Source organism: Lontra canadensis, unplaced genomic scaffold (genome assembly GCF_010015895.1).
Source record: "Lontra canadensis isolate GAN:19392208 unplaced genomic scaffold, GSC_riverotter_1.0 scaffold25, whole genome shotgun sequence".
NCBI classification, from domain to species: domain Eukaryota; kingdom Metazoa; phylum Chordata; class Mammalia; order Carnivora; family Mustelidae; genus Lontra; species Lontra canadensis.
Genome location: NW_022631019.1, coordinates 21206946 through 21231760, shown reverse-complemented (window position 1 = coordinate 21231760; position 24815 = coordinate 21206946). Strand labels below are relative to the sequence as shown.

Here is a 24815-nt window from a genome sequence, read left to right as displayed (position 1 = left end):
CATGAGACTGATACTAACATCATGGACGGGGGTGGGAGGTGGCAATCAAAGCTCAGAGACATTCGGTTACTGGTAGTAAGTGGAGTAAGTGGAGGATCCGGAACTTGACCTCAGATTTGCGTGACCCAAAGCCCATGACTGCCTTCCCTCACTGAATTGGGGGGATATAAGCAGTTAGATGCAAGACAACTTTGCTTTTAACGAAGTAAGTACTGTGGGACATCCTCAGATCAGTTATCTCTTCTAAAAAGAATTATGCCAGGGGCACCTGGGTGGCTCAGTGGGTTAAAGCCTCTGCCTTCGGCTCAGGTCATGATCCCAGGGTTCTGGGATCGAGCCCCGCATCGGGCTCTCTGCTCCGTGGGGAGCCTGCTTCCTCCTCTCTCTCTGCCTGCCTCTCTGCCTACTTGTGATCTCTGTCTGTCAAATAAATAAATAAAATCTTAAAAAAAAAAAAAAGAATTATGCCAGAAAAGCCTAGCTTTATTTGCAGCAAATGATTAGAGACTCTGTAAAGAAAGAAGGTTATCTATGGTGTTTACTCCAGTCTTTGTTTCTGAAACAGCACATCATGTCCCACCTGGGCAGCCTCGTAAGTGATGGTCTTGGTCTCAGTGTGAACAATAGGGACATCTTTGGTTGGGATTTCACTTTTCACAGCATTGGCAGTATCTGAGATGGTGACGGTCTGAGTCTTCACCAGGGGAGGCTGTGAAGCAGTAAAGAAACAGAGTTAGTTACCAGAGTCTTCGAAAGGCTGCGAAGAACTAATCTTCTGACATTGATCTGATCAAAGTGATAGCTCTAATCAAGCCAAGGGCTAGATCAATCTCTGCCTAAGCCTTGGACACTATTCCAAGTAGCCTTAACAAGGTGTCAAATCATGAGGGATATTAAAAAACAGCATTACTGTAATCATTTTCATATCCTTAATGGAAAGCTGTAAGATCAGATGGTTATGATCAGTGATATAAAACACTTTAGACTGACCTTCAGAATTTGAAACTGTTTGCCAAATAGCAGTCACTTTTGTTTGTCCTTGTGACTGTGCCATTACAATTAGGAAAATCAGTCACATTTCCTCCACTAACTACAAATGGGACATGAAACAGCAATGGCACTGGAATACTTTATTCTGGAATTCATTAACTTCTTTCAAATCAATGTCAGACATTTGCTTTGGATTTATTGAGAAGGAACAGTATTTGGAAAACTGGAAAGAAAATCATCACTCCTACCACCACCTGGTGATTAATCTCAGAATTTCAGAAGAATGAACAGTGGAGTATCGAAGGCTTCTTGTCCATCAGCTCACCTTGCCAAAGACTACAAATCACCCTAAAACTACCAGTTGATTGTGATAAAGTTAAGTGGCCACCCACCTTAGCATAGGAGATTAATGCCTGTGAACATGGAAGCCCTTGTGAGTGGGGTCAGTGGGGAGTGATGGGCTGTACTATGTGGCTGCAATACAGAAATCATGATCTGGGGTCTGAAATCTCAAAAAAAAAAAAAAATCAGTTGCCTCTTCTAATGAAGAATATTTGAAATTTTGAGCATGGCCTCAGAACACTAATGGCTCTTCACCATAGAAGTCTCAGAAATTCACCTCTGTATATAGCCCACACTTGAGCAAGGAAAAGAGGAACCCACTCACACCAGCTTCATAAAGATAAGCAGCTGGAACTTAACCCCAAGAGTTCTAAGTCATCAGGGGTGAAAGCATTTCTGGCCATGGAGTTAATTCCTCTGAATAAATTTATTTGTAATAATCAAGGGGTTTGGTTTTATTCTTTGATTCTGAAAAAAGCAGAGAGGTGACTGCCCTCACCACCACCACCACCACCGCCACCTCCACAGAGCAGATTCTGGCCCTCTCCCAGAGTGAGTCATTAGACCTGCATCATTGAATTGGTTACTACCTGGAAACTTCGAATGAGGGTGGGGAACTGGTTACCCACACGAGAGTCATGAAATGATCCATTTTGCTTTCCAAGTGGCTCTCCTGGTGTAACATGTTCTTCACTACTCTCTGCCTTTTTTTCACCAAGTTGCAGATGAGAGGAAGCTGGCGATACTGAGAAGTTTAAGGCACTGGCCTGTTCCTCCATTCCTATACATTCCCCACTTGAGCCTCTTGGTGTTTCCTTAACATCAAGATAGCCAGCTGCCCCCTGCTCCTTCTCTTCTGTCTCCTTGCTGCTTATGGACAGGGAGCCAAACTCAAAGCTTTGTGGAGACTCCGACGGGGTGGTCATTTGGCTCTTACTAGGAATTACTGAATGCTTGGGACCATCCCATTCAGAGTCAGGGTTGGTAGATGGCCCCTTTGCCACGGCAGCCGCCTCCTCTGTGCGAATGCCATTTATATTCTACAAATGAATGAACACATACAAAAGCAAGAAGGTTAGGAATAAGTAGGGAATACAGTGAACTCTGAGAATCAACAATGATTTTTAAGAGGTCTCGAAAATATCAGTATTAATATAAACCAAGAATCTTAGCTCCTGAGGTAGCCAAAAGGAACAACTGCTCTTCATTGATAAATATATTAGTGGTCTAAGCAGTTCCAACCTCATTATGGTCTTATTTCTATAACCCTGTTAACTTAAGAACTAATTTTGATATGCCTCACGTAGTACCAAGCACTTTCTGTTACTATGACCTTCCATGTATAACACATACTTTTCATACTTAAAAGAGTTACTTTGCCATTCCTGAATACCTAACTCGTTACTATACACAGGGAACAATGTGATTTATGAGCCAATCAAACATCTTCTCCAGAAGCCTGATCAGGTTGCAGAATGTTCATATCATCAAACCATAAATATCATACTAGGCCCTGACAGAGAGACTAAAATTTGGACTTTGGATGGCAGGGATTAAAACATCGAATACATCCAGAACAAATTTAATCCAACCACTGTCATGAAATTAAGTATCAAAAAATAGTGATTTCTTTGTAAACATAATAAAAGTGACCCAGCAGCTGAGACACACTTTTTTTAAAAAAATATATTTTATTTATTTATTTGACAGAGAGAGAGAGAGATCACAAGTAGGCAGAGAGGCAGACAGAGAGAGAGGGAGAGGAGGAAGCAGGTTCCCTGCTGAGCAGAGAGCCCGATGTGGGGCTCGATCCCACGACCCCGGGACCATGACCTGATCTGAAGGCAGAGGCTTTAACCCACCGAGCCACCCAGGTGTCCCGAGACACACTTTTTAAAAAGATTTTTTATTCATTTATTAAAGATAGAGCACACAAGCAGTGGGGAAGGGCAGAGGGAGAGGGAGAAGCAGATTCCCCACTGAGCAGAGAGCCCGAAGCAGGGCTCTATCCCAGGACTCTGATATCGTGTCCTAAACTGAAGGCAGATGCTTAACCAAATGAACCACCCAGGCACCCCAAGCTATATTTCTTCACAGATGAATGACCTATTGCCATACCTAAGAAGTAAGTCCTGGAAACAGTTCCTTCCTGGACCAAGTATCTTATACCACAGAAAAAACAGACCTAAAATAAGTACTTCTAAGAGAATGTGGATGACAAGGTAACATAACCATGGATGGACATAAACCTAAAGTTTAAAGAAAGGTTCTATTAGGTAGAGGAGAAGGAATTCACATGAGTAAAAAGGGAATATGAGCCATGTGAAAAACCAACAGGCTGAAGGAAGAAGCTAAATGTCAGGAAAGGTAAACACGCGCATGTGCTCACCAGAAAGCCACGTGGGCCTGAAATTTTGCCAAGATCAATTTCCCATATTACATACCACCTACGAATTTACTAACAGAACAGGACTCTTTTCAAAAGGTATTCCTGGAGTCAATGACACATGCTTGGATTGCGTACGTACACGTTATTGCTCAAATCACAAGACAGGTATTATTATTTTTTTAAAAATTGCTGCTGCTCTTTGACTTGTAAACCAACCTACGTTGTGATGGATATAAAGCAGTGCCCTATTAAGTCAAGCAAAGAGGCGCTGCACTCAAGAACTTCAGGACATACTTCTAAGCCGTCTTGAAACCATCAACTCAAGAGCATCCCAGAGTGGTACAAGTTGAATTCGGATTAGGCAGGTCTTTCATGGACTGATTATGAAGATCATATGATCACACAGGGCATGAAAAATGGGATTGAGAGAGAACAACAGAAACTGTCTTTTTCTGCAGATGAATCAGAGACATATAAAATATTCTTTTTTTTAAATTTTTTTTATTTATTTATTTGACAGAGAGAGAACACAAGTAGGCAGAGAGGCAGGCAGAGAGAGAGGAAGGGAAGCAGGCTCCCTGCTGAGCAGAGAGCCCGATGCGGGGCTCGATCCCAGGACCCCGGGATCATGACCTGAGCCGAAGGCAGAGGCTTAACCCACTGAGCCACCCAGGCGCCCCCACATAAAATATTGTTAAGGGTATGTGAATTTCCTCATACTTAAATAAAATGAGAAAAATACCTGGTTTGACTCATGGGGTTCTGAAGATCAAAAAAACCAATATACGTGAAAGCACTTCGTAAATTCTAAAGTGCCATATAGAGGCACTTAATTCAACTGAAGTTCTGAGTACCTAGAATATGCTAGGGCCTTATTTACTAGAATAAATTAGTTGTTATTATTTACGCACTGTATTACTTTCTAGGGCACTTTTCTCACCATTTCTTTTGAGTCAGACCAAGCTGTTAGAGCTGTCCAAAAATAGATCAGTTGGTAATAAACAAATAGACTTTCTCAAATTGCTATATGCTAGCTCTAACACTGTGAACAGCATATACAAACTCACTCACATGGAGAAAAACGTCACGGCTTTTCCAAATAATTTTGTTACAAGTGAGAAGGCTGATTTATAACCAGGAAAGTACCTAAGAAAATCAAGGTAAAGCCAATTTTATACCAGTCTGCTCAAGTGATACGTGGTGGTCTGCCATCAAGAAGCCATTTGTGAATTGAACATAGCTTAGGCCAGGAACACCTGGCCCAAAGTTGCCTACTGTTGAATAAAACTAGATCAAGCAATAATTTTTGTTTCAAAGCATGTGCAGAGGAGACCACCAATAAAAGCTGCAGCCATAATAACATCAATTCAACAAATATTTGCAGACCACTTAATACATGTTAGTCACTGGAAATAAAAGGAAAATTAATAACAGTTGGGTTAGATTATCACTTAGAGCATTCTCACATATGGTTAAATCGACCTTCCCAGTTGGCTCTGTTGTCCAGATCTGGACACAGCCAACTACTTACTGGACATCTTCCCAGCCATATGGAAGGCAATATGCCCCAAGCTAAACTCATCTCTGCCGCTGCCTGGACCTGCCACCCCAACTTCCTCCATCATTTCTGTTATATTGGTAAATGGCACCATCATCCGTCCAGTCTTCCAAGCCAGAATCCTGAAATCATCTTCAATGCCTTCCTTATATTCATCCAACAACCCCCATGAATTAACCACAAGTCATTTCCATTCCATTTTAATATTGCCCTTATCTATCTGTTTCTATTCCCACGCTTACTACCCTCAAATTCAGGCTCTTGTAATGCCTCACTTCACTTACTGCTAATGCCCTAAATAGTTTTTCTTCTTTGCTTTCTTCCTTCCTTCATTCTCATCTCAAACCTCATTTATTTATTTATTTATTTATTTATTTATTTGACAGACAGAGAGAGAGAGAGAGACAGGGAGAGAGGGAACACAAGCAGGAGGTGTGACAGAGGGAGAAGCAGACTTCCCGCCGAGCAGGGAGCCCGACGTGGGGTTTGATCCCAGGACCCTGGGATCATGACCTGAGCCAAAAGCAGACGCTTAACAACTGAGCCACCCAGACGCCCCTCAAACTTTTCTTAAACAGATCTTCTACTCTGCTGCTAATGTATTTCTATTTTTGTTTTTAAGATTTTATCTTTAGAGAGACAGTGAGAGAGAGAGAGAGAGCACGAGCCAGGGGAGGGGCAGAGGGAGAAGCAGACTCCCCAGGGAGGGGGGGCACCCCGCTCAGGGCTCATTCCCAATCCCGGGATCCTGGGCTCATGACCTGAGCCACCCAGGCACCCCTAAAGTATTTATTTCTAAAATGAAACATCGAGAATTCCATTTTGCAGCTTAAAAGCCTTTAGTGGTCCTTCACTGCCTCTGGTTAAAGTTCAGACCCTTTAGTAAGACATAGAAAATAGTTTAAAATATGACTCCTACCTCTCTCTCCAGCTTCACCCTGCCATACCTCCACAGATACCCTTCTTTCCATTAACCCAGTTTCTAGAACAGAGCATGCTTTCTTTTGCCTCCCTACCTTTGTAAATATTGTCAATATTGTTCCTTCTGCCTGAAAGTCCACGCCTGGCTCAAGTGTCATTTCTGGAAGTTTCCTCCTGACTACCTAGAGTATGCAGATACTATTCCTCTTTTGTTCCCATTGCACCTTGTCATTAATGGTTTAGTAATCCATCTTTCCTGTTAGACTGCGGGTTTCTTGTGTGTATGTGGGGAGGGTGGGTAGTGGAGATAAGGATTTCTTATGTTACTTAGCTCCGTATCTCTCTTGTTCAGTTTTTGGCACATAATAGATGTTCACTAAAAACTGAACATTGCTGAAAGTATATTCAATAAATCCAGGTGACTTGAGAAGTTCTGCTTGGTCTTGTGCTATTTAAAAACTGAAAAGGCATGTTTAAAGAGAACATACAAAGTGGGAGCGCCTGGGCGCCTCAGTTGGTTAAGCATCCGACTCTTGACTTCGGCTCAAGTCATGATCTCGGTGTTGTGAGATCGAGCCCCTCATCAGCTGGGCGTGGTGCCTGTTTAAGATTCTCTCCCTCTCTCGCTGTACCCCACCCCGCCACACACACACAAAAGGAAAGAATGTAAAAAGTGGTCCACTGGACCAGACCCACTCTCTCATCCAGGATTTTATCTCCTACATCAGTAAAGAGGAAAAGTGATATTATTCATGTTCACAACATTCCAGATAGCGCACTAGTCACCTTAATATGTTTCCTCACTTAATTTTTCACAACCTCACTATGAAGTAGTCACTACCTCTATTTTAGAGATAGAGATGAAGAAACAGGGTAAGCAACTCACAGCTAGTTAAGTGATGGAGCTAGGGTTTAAACTCAAGTTGGTTTCTCATTCTAAAGCCCATTTCTTCCATGGCAACAAAGTGTTTTAGGTAAGACCAGAGGACATGTCCTATTATGTTCAAAAGAATGTGCATCAAACCTGACTATACTTTTGAGAAGTACCGAGATTGTCCGAAGTCCTCTTAGTAGAATCTGATTTCAGTGTCCAGCACTATCCTTTTAAAAATAAGAAGGCTGAAAGGCCAGAAAAGATGGAGGCAAAAAGAAGATACAAAGTCTCCATGACACAACTCCCAAACTTGGGAAAGTAACGGTAAGTGAGGAATGTTAACTGACAGCACTGTGCCTTTAACTACGGCCATCAGGAAGGGCCACTGGATTATATAAGACTCTGCGCAACAGCATATACCAGATTGGCCTGGAAGCTTTAAAGGAATCTTGTTAGGGTATGAACAAATATAGGACTGTGTCTGAACCTCCCACAGTAACTGACAAAATTGAGACGTAATGTGATTCAAAGGTGTTAATTCAGACGTTGCTTATCTGGACTGATGGGGGATCTAGAAGAAGAAAGATGCTACAACAGTAAGACCAGCTGGCTGTACAAAGTACAGCCAGCTTATCTAGTTGGTTTCAAGAACAGGAAGAGCAAGAATGTTAGACAAATATTTAATTGAGAATACTATTAGAAAGTTTTCAATTTTATTTAAAAAGTGAATGGTACCTGCTAAGTATAATTAAATATTTTCTTTGGGGGGGAAAAAACCAAACATTTTTCTTTTTAACGGTTTTCTCTTGAAGAGTATTTATTTAGAAGGATATGTCTCAGGATCATCAAACCCTGGTAGGTATGTGCCCTTCCAAGGTATAAACTACCTCTTCCCTTGACTTAAAGATCCCAGACATCATTAAGAGCAGTGCCACTCCATTAAACGCAATCCAAAGACTTTTTCTCTTCAGGTTATTTTTGAAGCAAGGTATTTATAGCTCAGACGAATGAAAGAACCACAGTTACGCTTACAAGACTATCTTATCCTATAAAAATCACAATGAAAATAAATCCTGAAAACTTTCCTAAAATTTTGCCACATAAGAAAAAATATATATACTTTTTTTTTTTTTCCTGGAGGGACCATATAGTAAATTTTCCCACACACATTTGATCATCTGTTTCCTGCTTTAGTGAAGACTGATTTTACCTCTGGCTGGCAACGGAAAAGCAATTCCTTTCTGTATTAGAAGCGAGAAAAGAACCTGCTATTGTCTCATTTTATCTTTCTATATATTAAAATCCTGGGTACACAATAACGACCAAGTAAGGAACAGCAGTATCACTGCCACCTTGCTGTGTGATTTCAGGGAACTACTTTCACCTCAGGACCATATCAAATGTTGGAATGAGGAAAGAGAGCAAAAATGCTAACTTCAAAGACTATACCCTCCCTTTGGTAATGTGCTATGCTTTACTTCTTACCCATTTAAAAATATTTTCCTGTGTATAACTACACACATTAAAAAGATTTCAATGCATATTAAAATACTAGTAGTAGTAGCAGGAAGTGCAAATAAATTTTTTTAAGTAAACTCTATGCCCAACATGGGACTTGAATTCACAACCCCGAGATCAAGAGTCACATGCTCTACCGACTGAGCCAGGCAGTCACCCCAAGAACTGCAAATAACTTAATTTCTTTGTGTTTTTCTGTATTTCTTAACCTTTCTAAATGAGTATGCATTACTTTTGTTATAAAAATGTTATTTAATTATTTTCTTATGCAAGCTTTTGTATCTGGTTTCATAATGAAATACTCTACAAAACCTGAAGAATCTGGCAAACAATTTATGAAGTGCTGATAAATCCTTAATGTCCTCTAACCATTTAAAAACAGTTAAAAATAGGGGCACCTGGGTGGCTCAGTTGGTTAAGCATCTGCCTTCGGCTCAGGTCATGATACCAGGGTCATGGGGTCGGGCGCTGTGCCGAGCCTCTCGTGGAGCTCCCTGCTTCTCCCTCTCCTCCCCACTCGTTGCTCTCTCTCACTATCTCCCAGTCTCTCAAATAAATAAATAAAATCTTAGAAAAAAAAACAGTTAAAATAGTTTCCTAAAAGAAAAAGTAGTTAATAGAAAGAATGCTAAGTAATGTGATTCGTAACTAATATAAATATTCTCTTTTATATATATAATATAAAACTTTAGTAATTTATCAAGTGGATTTTGAAAGTCAAAGTCAATGACTGTGTACTTAATGTATCTGGGTGGAAAAGAAATAGCTCAACTTCAAGGTGTAGCTTCATTATATTTTGTTTAATGTCTTCTGATTTTAAAATGGCAGGACTATTCTCAGGAATGTGAATATGGTTGTATCTGTGACTTAATTCCTTAGTAGATTTTCTTATTAGAGAACATAGCTCTGAAACCAGTAAAGACATGCAAAGAAAATTATCATTCTCCTGCCAGACATGATAGCAACTGGGAATATAAAATATTAAAGATCAAAGATTCCTAAAACTTTATCTGAACAGTAACTCTAGATTAAGTGATACATATACTACAAATCAACACTATCACACTTCAGTCAGAATGATTTCTATTTTTCTTTCTTTCTTCTTCTTCTTCTTCTTCTTTTTTTTTTTTTTGCCTGAGTGCCTTGCACCTCAGGCTTAAATCTTGTTTTATTGGAATCAAGTATAAAACATCAGAATGACTGAGCAAATTCAAAAAATGGTTTAATAGCCATCTCAGAAGAAAAACATCTTTTAGGTGATTTGGGGATAGATGAAAGAAAGAAGTGATCTGATCCTACGGTACTCAGATTTAGTTGAAGATTTTGACAATGATATGTACGGATGTCAGTTAAGTATATCTACACAAGATAAATATATCTTATGGTGGTGGCAATGGTGGAAGCTTGCGGGGAAGGCAACTTTTATTAATTAAACTCGAGAGCTGGTCTCGAGTTTAATTACTGTGTCTTGTTAATTTTTTAGTGCATTCTCAGGTATGATACTGTTACATTAAGCATCAAAATACGCCAGTCAGTAATGTTATTGAGTCCATACTAGCAGAATTAGACAGCTGACAGAACAATTTTAAAAGAAAGAAGAGAATAATCATGTCAGTTATAGAGATAACTTCTAATGAGAGCCTGGGAATCAGTATATGCTGAATTTTGAATTTGCAAAAAAATGCCTTTCCCTAATATTTTATTCAATGTTTCCAAAGATCTATCTCTAAAATACTTATGAAAACTTTATCTTCATATATGTCCATGTTTAATGGATAGTATAGACAAATATGAATAAATATGGGTGTTCTTACTAAAAACAAGACAAATTTTAAGAAAGGGCCATTAATATGCTAAGTTGACATTTTATTTTATTGAATGGATGAAACTGAGAAGTAGGAAACACAAATAATAACTGCAGAAAAATGTTCATAGTCCAGCTGGACCAAAATACAAATTCTCTCACTAAATTGCATGACTATCTTGGTCTAACCCACTTTACGAATACCATCTTTTTTTTTTTTTAAGATTTTATTTATTTATTTGACAGACAGATATCACAAATAGGCAGAGAGGCAGGCAGAGAGAGAGGAAGGGAAGCAGGCTCCCTGCTGAGCAGAGAGCCTGATGTGGACCCTGGGATCATGACCTGAGCTGAAGGCAGAGGCTTTAACCCATTGAGCCACCCAGGCACCCCTACCAATACCATCTTAAACTGTCTCAAACACTCTACTCCAAATCAGCAAGGGTTTGACCCTGACATAAATATACTTAGGGACTCAGGCACAGAATACCACAAATACTTTTTTTGATGAAGCTCGAATGATTCTTAGAGGTACAAAATGTCATTTGGTTTGATAATGAGGTGTTTTTGGTTTGTTTGCTTCTGGATATCAGTCGAGTTTTCTTTTGACGTTGTGTGTGAGGTTTGACTTAATTAATGGGAATTTAAGCTATTGATCTAAATATCTCCAATAAACATGTAAACTACTATTTTCTTCTAAAAAGTTCAATTCCTTTTATTGAATTTTTTTTGCTTTTATTTTATTATTTTTAATAATATATTTTATGTTTATTTTATATATATATATATATGTATATATATATATCTATCCCAGGACCCTGGGATCATGACCTGAGCCGAAGGCAGAGGCTTTAAACCACTGAGCCACCCAGGCGCCCCTCTCCTTATATTTTAGAGAATATCACCAGACAGAATTTTGAAGAAAGAAATTGTGACAGAATATAAGAATTAAAATAGGTGCACTATGAGAATATTTAATAAATATTCCTGATTCAAGCTCCTTATGAAAAACACTGGATAGGCCATTTTTTAATAGTTTTGAGATATACACTATCTGCTAAGAAAGAAAATTAGGAAAAACATTTCTCATTAGTCACAAAATTTATAATCATTTAAAACTAAATAGATTTATTGCTGTTTCTAAGTCCAAATCATATCTATGTTACTACCCACAGATTTTGCTTCCTGAAATTATTAAATTTTCTGTGAAAAGAGCCTAAGATTTAACATACTACCTCTATACTCACTTTCCACAATGGAACCCTATATCTACCACATTTATTAAACTAGCATTTGTTTTCACAATCTCTTCATTCTATTTTATCATTTTTTTTTAATGTTTTAGGTAATCTCTATACCCAATGTGGGGCTCGAACTCACAACCCTGCAATCAAGAGACACACACTCCACCGACTGAGCCAGCCAGGGCTCCTAGATTTTACCAGAGACCTAGGAATGCCCTACACATACTGCTCAATGATATGATTAGCTCTGTAATTTTATCATCTTTACAATGACTTTGTGGCCTGTTCAAATGTAAATACCTCAGGGAAAGTTAATACATTAAACTGCTATCAGTGTTTCTGTACACCACAAAAAGGAGATCTGGGTATTCGTTAGATTTTTTTTTTTTTTTAAGATTTTTAAAAATTTCTTATTTTATTTATTTATTTGACACAGAGAGAGAGATCACAAGTAGGCAGAGAGGCAGGCAGAGAGAGAGAGGGGAAAGCAGGCTCCCTGTTGAGCAGAGAGTCCGATGTGGGGCTTAATCCCAGGACCCCGGGATCATGACCTGAGCCGAAGGCAGAGGCTTAACCCACTGAGCCACCCAGGCGCCCCTCGTTAGACTTTTTAATAAGATTTATATAATAAAAAAAAATAAATATGATAAGAAAAAGGGAGTGAGAAGTAGGAGGCAATGGGATTGAAGGACAGGGTTGTGCACAGACACACATACACCCACCTAGCACATTACCCTTGCTTCGCAAACCCAGTAAGAAATGTTTTGCACCGCAAATGCCCACAGAACCAGCAGGAATCGAGGTTATCTTGCTAAGCACAGAAGGAAGATACCCAGCAGTAGTGTCCAGCTCCTGGTTCTTTACTAAAGTAAACAATAAATATTATAGTCACTTAACTTATCAACAGTCTATTTAAGTAATACCCCCAAATGGTCTGCAACATGCAAACTAACAAATGTAGAACCCAATCCTGATTAGATCAGTTAATTGCGAGTGCTTTGTTTCTACATTTTTCTCTTTAACAAAACATGGGAAATTTATGTTTCAGCAAAGAACGGCTTTAAATGCGTTGGGGGGAAGCTCTAAAAAATGTCTTTATACATTAATTTAGTATCAATATTTGTAATCTTATTCCTGTTTTGAAAATTAGTAATAACTGGTGTTTCCTGTGGTTGTATGACAATCAGTAGGAATGTCAACCTGATGATTAAAACAAATTTGTTAAAACAAATACTTTTATATGGGCACTTGCAATAAAAGATAAATCAGATGTGGTAATAGCTTCTTTTGTAAAAGCCATGTATAAACAGCACATAAAGATGACAAGTCAAGCAGCAATAGCCCATTCTTCAGCCAAAAAAGGAAATGAATGAAGAAAGAACAAAATTCACCAAAAAGAAAATCATTCTCTACCCCCCCACACCCCTCAAGAGCCTCATAAATAATAGTTTTGGTACACTTTCAGTGGAAAACTCAGGCCAGCTGACAGTCTGAAAAAGGACATTAGAATCACAAACACTCAGGATGGGGATAAACTAACAACAGAGTAACCATGTGGCTAGCAAAAGATGAATTAAAAATTCCATCTTTCCTCTCTAGTGTGCCATACCTTATCTTGCAATACATTTCTCTTCATTCTAAATTTTCTCTCTTGGCTATATCTGCCCCCACTTTTTTTAAAAAAATAAAGTTAGTATGCTATTGGTCCCTAGCTAGAAATACACCCTTGTAGTGCTCACTAGCTTCTCCACAGAACTTGAGTCATTTTCATGGTTCTTTGCTATTCTCTGGCATATAAAGATTACATCTGGATAAAGGGGCTTACTTAGATGTTGGCCTTTAGTAAATTACAGTTGGTAAAACTGCTTATTATAAGAAAATCACTCCATAATGCAGCCTCTCGCAAATGCCAGCAAATGAAATTTGCCAATGACAATTATCCTTCAAATATAGTTTTTATAATTTCCTTAATAGTGCTGTTATTAGATTATCCCCAGAAAAGGTGACTGTAAAAGCAACAGCTTCAAAATCAGTGCCTGATGCAAAATTTTATCTATTAGGTAATAGAAAATTTTGCCTTAATACTGCACTCACCAGCAAGGACTCCACAGATCAAATGAGTGTTCTCAAACCTGAACAGAGCTATAGAAGTCAGTTTTCAGCAAATATTAAAAGTTATACTAAACATGTCTAGGAGACCAGAAGCCTTTGGTTAGTAAATTTTATTTCAAGATACTAAGAAGGGCTAAGATCGAGAAATAGAGATAGAGAGGAAGGAGTTATAACCAGTATAAAAACTCTGATCATTTAATATGGAACACAAATATATTTGGCAGGATTTCTCAGAAATCCCAATTCCAAAAATGATTAAAGACATAATAAGTACTTAAAAAAACATCATGGCCCAATTTAGTATCTAGAAAATTTAATATCTAGAAAATAACATTTTGATTCCACAGAACTAAGTACAGCAGGAAACTCTTATTAGATACTAACTAGCTGTATCTTCTCCTCCTGAAAAATCCTATAACAATGAAAATGACTTTCCACTGAAACATTTTCAACAAGTTCCTAAAAAGAACATGGCTTTGAAGAAACTCTTCAAAATTTTATACTACTCAGACACAGCCATGAAGTACATACTTTGAGGTAGTAAACAGACACTTCAAAATGTGGAGTGTTGGTTTTAAGTAATTACCTGGGTGGTACAATAGAATCTAGAACTAACATAAGAGATAAGGTTTACCGGAGGTGAAGTGAATAAAGCAGTATACCTTCTGTTAATTCCATAATATATGAGAACGCTCTCCTCACACCCACATATCCACACCCACTCCATTCTTCACTCTTCACTATGATCACAGTGGCAATACTGGATGGTTAACAACCACTAATTTTAGCGTGCTTTATAAAAAAACAAAAGACAAACTCAGCATATTAAAAATGCTTCTAACAGATGAGACAATTACATGTGTTGCAGTGACTGATTAAGATGGTTAGAAAAAAGTTATTTATAACACTTGGTATAAATAAGTCAAATGAGTTCCAAGCTGATTTTAAAACATTAATATTCTAAGAACTGAACACATGTCAAGGTTATGTCTGCTTTAGGACTGAGCAAAAGACAATAGAGAAGAGTGAAAACATGGAAAAACAAGGGAACTTTTCTAGAAAGACTGGCTGATAATGTTTTTTTCCTAATCCCCTGAAACAGAAGTTTCTTTTCCTTTTTCTTCCTCTTTTTTTTTTTTTTTTTTTTGAGTGGATCTATATACTGCATTGCTGGCTCCTATTTCCTTAATGACTACTATCACCCAGAATCAGATTTTCAATAAGATTTATTCATGATAAATTTACATGTTAACAGCAAATAACGTGAGAAAAATATCAAAGAAAACGTTCCAAAAGAGAAGTTCTTAGCAGATTTCTTTAGGCTTAAATATCTTGCTGAACTGCTAAGGGATAAACAATTTATTCAGCCTAGTATCAGAGTTAAAGCATCCTGGCCCAGAGAATGGAAAGGAACGTAAATTTACGGATTTATTAGAAAGCACCTCCCAAAGCTAAACACAGACCAAGGACTTCTTCAGAACACAATCATGTCCATGTCAACCAGGAAGCAAAGACACTTCTGAAAGGATATAAATTCATTTTATTCTGACTTATTGATAAGTACTGTCCCAGTAGGCCCCAAATCGCGGGGGGGGGGGAGAGAATCCTCTTAGGGAAATCTCTTTATTTAGAACAAGGAACCCTTCTAAAATGTTTTCCTTAGATTAAATCCAACCTTAAATTTATACAACTGTTTGAAACACTAAGGTGTACCAAAACTTCAGAGTAAAAAATCATTTCATGTTCTTTACCACATTTGTTAGATATCTCTAAAAACTATCTAAAGAGAAAATGATTTTGGGAATTGTTTCTTTATTCCTTAGGGGAAAATGAAAGCAGACCCTTGAAAACCAAACCAAACAAAGGGGTTAGCTGAATTCATCACTAAATATATTAAGAGGACAGTTAACATTGAACAATCTGAAAAACTGACAAAGGCAGGGATGTTGTGATGGTTACAGATATGTTAGATTACAGTTCTGGTGCACCCCAATTACTAAATAAATAGAAACAAATGCGTTGCATTTTGTTTTCCATTTCTAGTCATAAACAAGACCGAAAATACTTCAACACTGAATAAAGATGCTAGAGCATCTACAGCTCTTCAAACAGTACAAAGGCAGAAAGAGTAAATTTATCAGTTCTCTGGTTCCCTAGACCTGTATCAGGGGTCAGTCAGCAAACTACAGCCAACAGTTCAAATCCAGCCCACTCCTTGTTTTTGTATTGCTATGAGCTAGGAACGATTTTACACTTTTTAACGGTTTGGAAAACATAAAATGATATTTAGTGACCATAAAAATTACGTGAAATTCAAATTTCAGTGTCCATAAATAAAGTGATGGAATATGTTCATCTTCATTTGTTTGTTGTCTATGGCAAAGTTGAGTGGTTATGCCAGTGACTATATGGCCTGTAAAGCCTAAAATATTTATTATCTGAACCTTTATAGAAAGTTTGCCAACTCCTGGTCTATCTGATATACAAAACCCTTGATATCACAAGAGTTTGATACACTTGGTGTTTTTATACCATGTGAAACGCAAGAAAAAAAAAAAAGGATCAAACTCTTCTCTGCAATGTATTTTAGATAAACACAAATTGTTAAATATCAGGTTCCCTTTATGATGTCACACTCCAAGATGCATTTATAGATACAAACAAGCACCCGGTCTCAGTAATACCTTCCATAGGGAAAACAGCTGGCTGTTACTTTTGGTAAATGGATAAGAGCTCTTAATTGAAGCAAATTACAAGACATTAACGAGAGAAACTGAAACCTACTACAGGAGATTTCTTTGAAGAAACCACGGACCATGCTACAGGATTAATAAGAGAGACTGTGGCTTCTGGCTCATATATGGGTTTTTGGGCTACTCACATATACTGGTTAGGCTTATGGTGATTAATTTGGCATAAATCTGTGTCCCAATACAAGAGATTCTACATGAAAAGTTAGAGTTTATCCATTACCATCTGTGACTAATCATGTAATCCAATTTAACAAATTTTAAGTATTTGCTATATGTCTGAGATACAAAGGTGATAGGTTGGCAAACAAAGATGCATAAAACAAAGACTCTCACCTTTGAGAATCTCACAGTTTTGAGGAGACAGGTACAAACTAAAAGAGATGGATTAACGTCATTTCAAATTTTTAATACCACTTTTTTTGGTGGAGATCTAAGCCATCATCAGAATGTTACACAGAAAGTAAGTTTCCATAAGTTTACCATATCACAATGATATAAATTAAATCACATGGGGGTGCTAAAGTATGTAAAGATTAGTCAGTCAGAGAAGGCACGCAAACCTAGAATGCCGCCTCTGGCAGTATGCTCCTTCAAAATAGAATAGTGATTCTGTCTTGTTAACAGATTCTGGGCTACAAGAAGTTTCCAAAGCTACAAAACTATCCCACCTCCTCTCTTTCATCTAAAAAAAAAAAAAAAGAAAAAAAAATCCCACGTGCCTGTGTCATCTATGAAGAAGCTCGGGGATTTCCAGGAATTTCAAGATGTTCTTTTTAAGAAAGAGGGCAAGTGAATGGATAAGAACACAAGATGAATAAACCATTGGCAAGCAACCGATGGGCAACGGAGCCAGAAAGAAAATGAGCTGATAAAACAAGGACAGCTAGAAAAAGGCAGGATAACACGTTAGAAGGAAGACTGGGACAGATCTGGATATCAGATGGTAAGTTATCTGAGGGCAAGAATGATGACTAATTCCAACATGGGAGTTACATTTAACTATGTGAATTTAATATGAAATAATATGAAAGATAGAAAATTCTTCAGAAGGCTTCCATTCAGGACCAAGAATTGAAATCTATAGGGAACCAGATTTTGAGTTAATATAAGAATGATGTATACGCAAAAATCAGAGATGTCCAGATATAGTATGCTATATCTTGGGAGGCTAGAGATCACTTTGTCCATAAATGGTTTTAAATCACTAAATGATATTGCACAGAAGAGTCAAGCGTTGGAGTGGAGAAGAGTTGGATCCGGGGCTTATCCAACCCTAAAATTCTGATAATGCTGCCTCTTTGCATCTGTAATACATAATGAAGGCAGTGAATAAATGCATAGCAGTAACCATGGTTTCCACTTAAGTTTTAGTCTCTATGTTTCATTGAGCTAGGATCCTGTACATATGAAGACTCTTCTTCAAAGAGAATAGTAGAGGAGAAAATGAGAGACTAAACTGTACCTTTTAATGACTTGGGTGGGGAGGGGCCTGAAGAGATAGTTGGGACTCATGCTTCTCCTACCCTCTAATCTTTGAAATGTTAGATTTATTCTATTATTTACTGCGAACAGAACTCGGACTATAAAGTGGGAAACTGTTCTCTGTGATATCAATCACAAAAGATTAGAAAACCATTTCTAAAGCATACACTTCCTCAATGACCTGTCACCCACACATTTAGTTAGGCTATGATTGAAGTTATTTAGCTTTTAGCCTGTATTTCTGATCTGTGGGAGTAACTGACTGCTTCTTTTTGTCTCTCAAGTTTTAATAAGATAAGAATTTCATTTATGAAGTGAAATACTCCATGAATTTCTAATTGTTGATCACAGCCATCCCTGTTCGCCTTCTGGCTTCCTCCCTCTAACAGCCATACCTTCTTAACCATTTCCAGTGTCCAATCCCAGGTCCATACCAATATTTGTTTGTTTGTTTCTTTGTATCATGCTCTGCTGCAGTAAAGAAGGAGCTCCTAAGGCATGAGGGGTAACAGAAACAGAAATGAGAGCAGACTCATTGGTCCACTATGCACTACAATGTGGAGGAGGCCAATACAGTTATCCCACATGCCATGCATAATGGAGAACCGAACAAGGACTCATCTCCATTTCTAGTACCAAAATTACAAACAACAGGGTTAGTTTGAGTACAAGGAAAACAAGCAACATTTTTTTCTTAGTGTGGTAGAGAATGCTGTAAAGAAGTTTGGGATTTTCTAATTTCTGTGAAGAATACAAGGGATGGAAACTGTAGAGAAGTTAATATACCTTTACTATACTCAATACTTTTGGGGGGAAAAAAACCAGCAACAATGTGAAAAAGTGTCTCATACTAATTTTGAATTTTTGAATTTTCTGTCTTCCTTTTGTAAATATGTGATCACTAGATAAAGCCCAAGTATAAATTTTGTTTGCTAATACCATCTTAAAAAAAACAACCAAACCTCTTATGCTTAGTATATTTTCCATGCTTATCTGTAGGAAATATTACAAAAGTAACTCAGGAATGTAGGAGACAGTAAATCTGCTTATACCCACAGCAAATTCAGAGAAAATTTTACAACATTTACTAGAAAGAAATGTACTAGGATCTAGGATGACAAATGGAAACCTAATCCACAGAAAATCCCCAGTCTAATATTAGTCAATGGAATCAGTATCTTCTCCCTCCAAAACTTTTACCAGAGATGTAAACAAGTTGTAAAATTGATGCACATGAACTGAATCTCCTTCATATTCTAAGTGTTAGCATAAGAAAATGGCTAAAAGATAGGTCCAAAGATTGATGCTGGGTTTATTTTCAAGTTTGGTCCACTGTAAGAATACCATAAGGATAAGATGAAATGTTTAAGAGTATGATGAATTTGGAAAGACATTTCTACCTTCAGTAGTTTTAAGTGCTTGGTCAAATACCAGTAAGAAGTAGATGGAAATCAACGCAACTATTTAACTGCTTGCTTTCTTTCTTTTTTTTTTTTTTTTAAAGATTTTATTCATTTATTTGACAGAGATCACAAGTAGGCAGAAAGGCAGGCAGAGAGAGGAGGAAGCAGGCTCCCCGCTGAGCAGAGAGCCCGACGCGGGGCTCGATCCCAGGACCCTGAGATCATGACCCGAGCCGAAGGCAGAGGCTTTAACGCCCTGAGCCACCCAGGTGCCCCAACTGCTTGCTTTCGTATGAAAAAATTCTAAGAAATTAATGTCTGTTGATTTTTAAGTTTTCATCTTCTCAGTCCCCAAAAGACCAAGAAATGAACAACAACAACCAGAACTTCTGGTTCCTGGAAAACGTTACAGATTCATTCTCATGAGGTAGGTTTGTCTCCATGTTACTAGGTGGAAATCTGGGCACCAAGTAGTTAAGTGAACTTCTCAGAGTCCTCCTAGAAATGATTAATAGCAAAATCAAGGCAAAAAACCCCAAGACTTTTTACTGGTCTGTATTGATACCTTTAGTCCAAATTGGTTTTTGTTTTGTTTTGTTTTGTTTTTATTTATCAATTGGCCATTAAGAAGCTGAACCAGAATAAAACCAATACACAGTTATTTGGATCTGTCTCTGGCATTCAGAATGGAATGAGATATGAGAAGAAAACTAAGATTATTTACAGCTTTGTTACAAATATCAGCAGCATTAACAGTAGTTAATACAAAGCTGTAACGTCTACTATTTTTTTCTCTGTTAACTGTGATGGGTATATCTTTTGAACCTGCACTGACCAGCTTAATCCAACACAAAGGTTTGGCACTTCTCCTCTCAACCATTCTTATCCCATTTATCCTTTAACCATCAGTAAGGATCTCTGAGGACTCCTGCTGCACTTCAAAACACTGAAAAATATTATTGACTTATGCTGGACTTTTAATGGACTTGGAATAACTCTAATACAAAGGGAAACAAAATCCAAGGTGAAGTTTACAATAATAGTTAATAAAAAGCTGTGTACCAGGATGAAAACTGAAAATATAATCATAAGCCATTATAAAAGTAACAAGAAATTCTGATTATTTCCTTTTCAGTTTCCTGAAAAAATTTTAGAAGACTCTAACCAATGTTATAGTTTTGTTATTTCATAAGGAAAGCTCTTACATTTCTACTTCAAAGACAAAGGGGACTACTTAGGATGATCACTTTCTGTGTCAGAGGACAGCTTTGCAATGTGTTAGATTGATTGAGGTTTCTCTTTTCTTATTATGAGTGAATCAAGAAATATGCTTAGTTACAAAATATTTGTTATACACAGACATAGCCTGTGACATGAAAGATACACACCCATAACAGATTTTAAAATTCAACCCGCCCTTACTTCTTTTCCCATTTTGGGGGGAAAGCCTATGATGACAGAAGAGCGGTTTTCAGGAAATACCAGAGAATTATTTCTACATGTCTCCAGAGAAAAACAGAATTGTGGTGGGTGTTGAAGGACAAAAGATTCTTGGCATTAGTATTCTTTCTTTCTTTCTTTCTTTCCTTCTTTCTTTCTTTTTTGCTGTAAGAAGCCATCATCTTAAAAACAAAAGGTCTTGTTTAGAAGTTTCATCAACTAAAAGTGTTGAGAAGTAAAACAAAGTGCAAAAATCTCAGTTTGATAACCCCATGAACTCAGATTTCAAAACAGATATTTGAGACATTAACCAAAGCATCCATATTGGTACATCCAAGTGCCATAAGAAGTAAGCTACATGCAAGATGTCATTAATACCGAGGTAAAAAATAACAGGTTAGACATCTGAGTTGTGTTGTGAAAACAAAGCACACCCATATTTACTTCAGCGAAGCTTTAAAAATCAACATGCAAACAGAGGGACACATACTTGTCATGATAGAACTTTAGCTCACAAAGCCATCAAAAACAATTGATTTCAACACAAATGTAAGAGTAAACAGGTCTGAAGTCTATCAGGAAAACAGAATATATCAATATATATTTTAAGCTTGTGATAATGGCTAAATATTGCTTCTAGCAATATAATTACTTAAGTCATAAAGAAATAACACAGTATTAATTCAGAGAAGGGTATATTTATGTACAGATCTTGAATAAATCTGTATTCTAGGACTTTTAAAGATGGGTACAGTGGTCTGTAAATTCAGCCCTGGCTGGAGGCTACGGGGGCACCAGCACAGCACCATTTTCCTTAAACCTTCAACATTCTACTTGTGAAAAGCTGGCGTTTAACCTTTGCAGATCCCTTCTATAGACCAGGCAGGATAAAGATGTTTTTCCCTGTACATTTCAGAAATACACATAAGAAGGCCACAGAAGTCAAAAGCCCTTTTCCAAAAAAGGCCTTTGTATATACTGGTTTGATATCTCAAGAAAAGGAGTGGTTATGGATTCATAGATTAAAATGTATCATTTTAAGGCTTTTGAAAAATTAATAAGTTGAATTTTTTTTTTAAACTACAGAGCCCATGCCACACAAATGACTATAGAAGATTAGGAAATATTCCATCAAATGTTTCTACGAGTATCCTGCTTTGCGTGTTAACAGTGGAGAAGAGGACACAACAGCAGTGAACAATACACACATGCAGGATAGAAGAGTTAAACCTTTTGGGGGAAAGTGCCGACTGTCACATACTTATATCTGCTTTCTCTGAACTTGTTAAGCGTCAGTGAGGAAAAGCTGGCTTGGGCAATCCATTGCTACTCCTTTGTACCCCACAATACATATTCTACGAAGAGTAACATTTTATTGACAGAAAAATGATCAAAAAGAGCTCCCCTAGGACAGTGAACTATGAAGATCAAAGGGTATCATACAGGAGATAACACAGTAGAAGTAAATGACAAAAGTTCAATGGTTTTAGTCTTGACATTTCGGATGAGCACCCTGTTTTCCGATCACAGAAAGACCAACCACCAAACAGCCAACGCAAGAATCACGAGAAAAGACATCATGAAAGGAATACGAGGAGATGGAAAAGTACTAGAGTAGAGGTGGCACTTTTTGAGAGACTTGTGATCCTCAGGGATTGGAATAGAAACCTTGGGAAGAATTTCTTCATTGTCTTGCTGGGGCAAGGCTCTCTCAGTAGATCTCTCTTGCCTTTTAATTTTCTCTTCATTCTGCACTAACAGAGCACGTTGCTGTGTCTGCTTTCACGGTAGAAGATCAAGAAAGACAGAGAAAGATGAACAAAATGACAGATGGAAAAATGCTCAAAAATGATACTTGGGGATGTGCAAAGGATTTGGGAAGATCTTTTGGGACACTCTTTATTTTACTTTACTTTGGCAATTTGTCCCAGCAAAGTCTCTATAACATAGTCGGTTATTCAACAGATAATTTTTTGAATGAATGAACATTAGAAGTCTTGAAAGTTCAAGCAATTACTCGACTTCCTTAGCAAGAGTATTTTTCCTCCTTCAAGGATACTCATATATGAATATTGGTCATTTTTCATTGTTTTAGTGCTGCCAATTTTTCTTAGATCGCTTGGGTAAAGCCAATAATGAAGCATTCTTCTCACCATGAGAAAAGTTAGTTTTATTACAAACAGAATGGCAGAATATAAAAAGTTATCCTCATATCCCTTCATATAGACTTAAAAAACTGCAACAGTTCAACAGCAATTAGCTTTTGTCAAGGGAATAAAAATCTTAATCCCGTACATTTTAAAGATTGCAAAAGAAAAACAAAAGTATAAAAGTTTGTATGTGCCTCCAAGGTCTACCAAAAACAAACAAAACAACCCCACAAATCTCAACAACTGTAAACTTCCTCCCCCTCTTGCAGAATCATGATTAAAAATAATAGTAGTAACAACCATCATGAAGGTTTATACATCACATTAAGCAGAGTTTTTGACAATTCTAAGGTAAGTTGCCTTTTCCAAATGTCCAATTGAGAAGTTTTTCCTCCCCCGACAATTTCTGTGCTCTGCCATCTAGTCAAGAGATGTTATCTATGAAAGGAAAAACTTGGCTCTAAGTTCTCTCAGTTGGGCCAGCCTTCTCTGATCAGTTTGGACTTTTGACACAGGTTCTTTGCACACCCCTAAGTGATATGTATCAGGGAGAAAGTAGCTGGGGGACTGGTCAGCAAAAAAGAAAAAAGGAAAGAAAGGATGCAAAATCATAATGATTTTTAAAAGAATATAAGGAGGGAGAAGAAAGACAACATAAAAAGAATAGGGTACAATTAAATTCATTTTCTCTCTGAATACATATTTACATCTTCATGCAGCTTTTCAACCAGCCATGCGCCGAAATAAGCAAATTGAAAGCTGCAAAAGCTGCAGCCATGGAAATGTTATGTGTTAGGTCAAAAGGCAGTGGAGTGTGAATTTACTAGTAGAGCCAAAAGAAACAAAATTACTCAGCAGCTGCTGTTCGGTTCTGGGGGAGTATCTGCTTAGTGCCATGACAAGAGCAAATTCGGATTGAGAAGCACGAGTCATAACAGCAGCTTTACCTCTGGCCCACCAACCTTTCTTTCCGAGGGAAGGACAGAGGTTTTCTTCACCTGGTCATACACAAATTATATAAAATTCAGTAGCCTTGCAACACGACAACAATGCTGCCAAAGTCGGAAGAGGTATCCCCAGAGAACAGAAATACTGCCCTCATCATTGAAGAAAAAGTAAGATATGCCAGAAAGTGGAGTTATCCTTTAAAAAAGGTTATCATAGGACAGTTCTTCTTACTTATTCTGTTATTCATTTAGAGGAGTAATATACAGAAGCACAGAGCTAAAGTGGCTCAAGTACTCCCCACCAATCTCATTTATAAAAGTCCTTTCTTTAAAGTCCACAGAATGACATACCCATTTCCAACCAGCCCTGAGATGATTTCTGGAAGGTTTCTATTAAGATAGAAGATATTTTCTGGAAATGGAGACTGATTCAAATTTACCAAACTTCATCCAAGAGAGTATTAAATTACTTTTTCAAAGTAATCGAGCATCTTTTATTACTTCCACAGAGTCAAAAAGAAAGCTTCTAGAAAATAAGCAGCTATGGTTTAGAAAGACAGTTAACCAGGCAAGACAGCAACATGGCGTTTCTCCTGAAGTCTAGATCTACAGAAAGCAGAGTCACTGTCTCAGTTTAGGCTACATTATCTAGATTTAGAATCTAAAACTGATGTCCATTTACATCAGGGAATGGAGGCTGAAGAGGATGGAGAATAGAAACAACAGCATCCTGTCACCCCCGGTAACTAGCTACCCATCATTCAGGAATTCTCCAGTCTTACTTGGTGAAACTGGTCTGACTCTACTTGGAGAACTCTTGGCCAATTTCAATCACATTTTGAAAAAGATAAAAAGTCCCCTCTGCGAGTCAACTTTTATCATCTTCTC

General features: G+C 37.6%; 1 protein-coding gene across 20 annotated transcripts in view; it reads right to left on the bottom strand.

The window, feature by feature from the left end:
• Positions 1 to 24815, bottom strand: part of EPB41 (erythrocyte membrane protein band 4.1) — a 188472-nt gene that overhangs the window by 13069 nt on the left and 150588 nt on the right. For 6 of the 20 annotated variants that reach the window (XM_032863960.1, XM_032863955.1, XM_032863954.1 and 3 more), the window contains 2 exons: positions 1923 to 2372; positions 581 to 709 (listed from right to left, as the gene is read on the bottom strand). In XM_032863960.1, coding sequence (XP_032719851.1) covers positions 581 to 709; positions 1923 to 2372 — 579 coding nt within the window. Of the gene's footprint in view, positions 1 to 580; positions 710 to 1922; positions 2373 to 22112; positions 22607 to 23231; positions 23548 to 23927; positions 23979 to 24815 lie in introns of those variants that run through there. The other 14 variants (XM_032863963.1, XM_032863964.1, XM_032863965.1 and 11 more) reach the window with 11 other exon arrangements.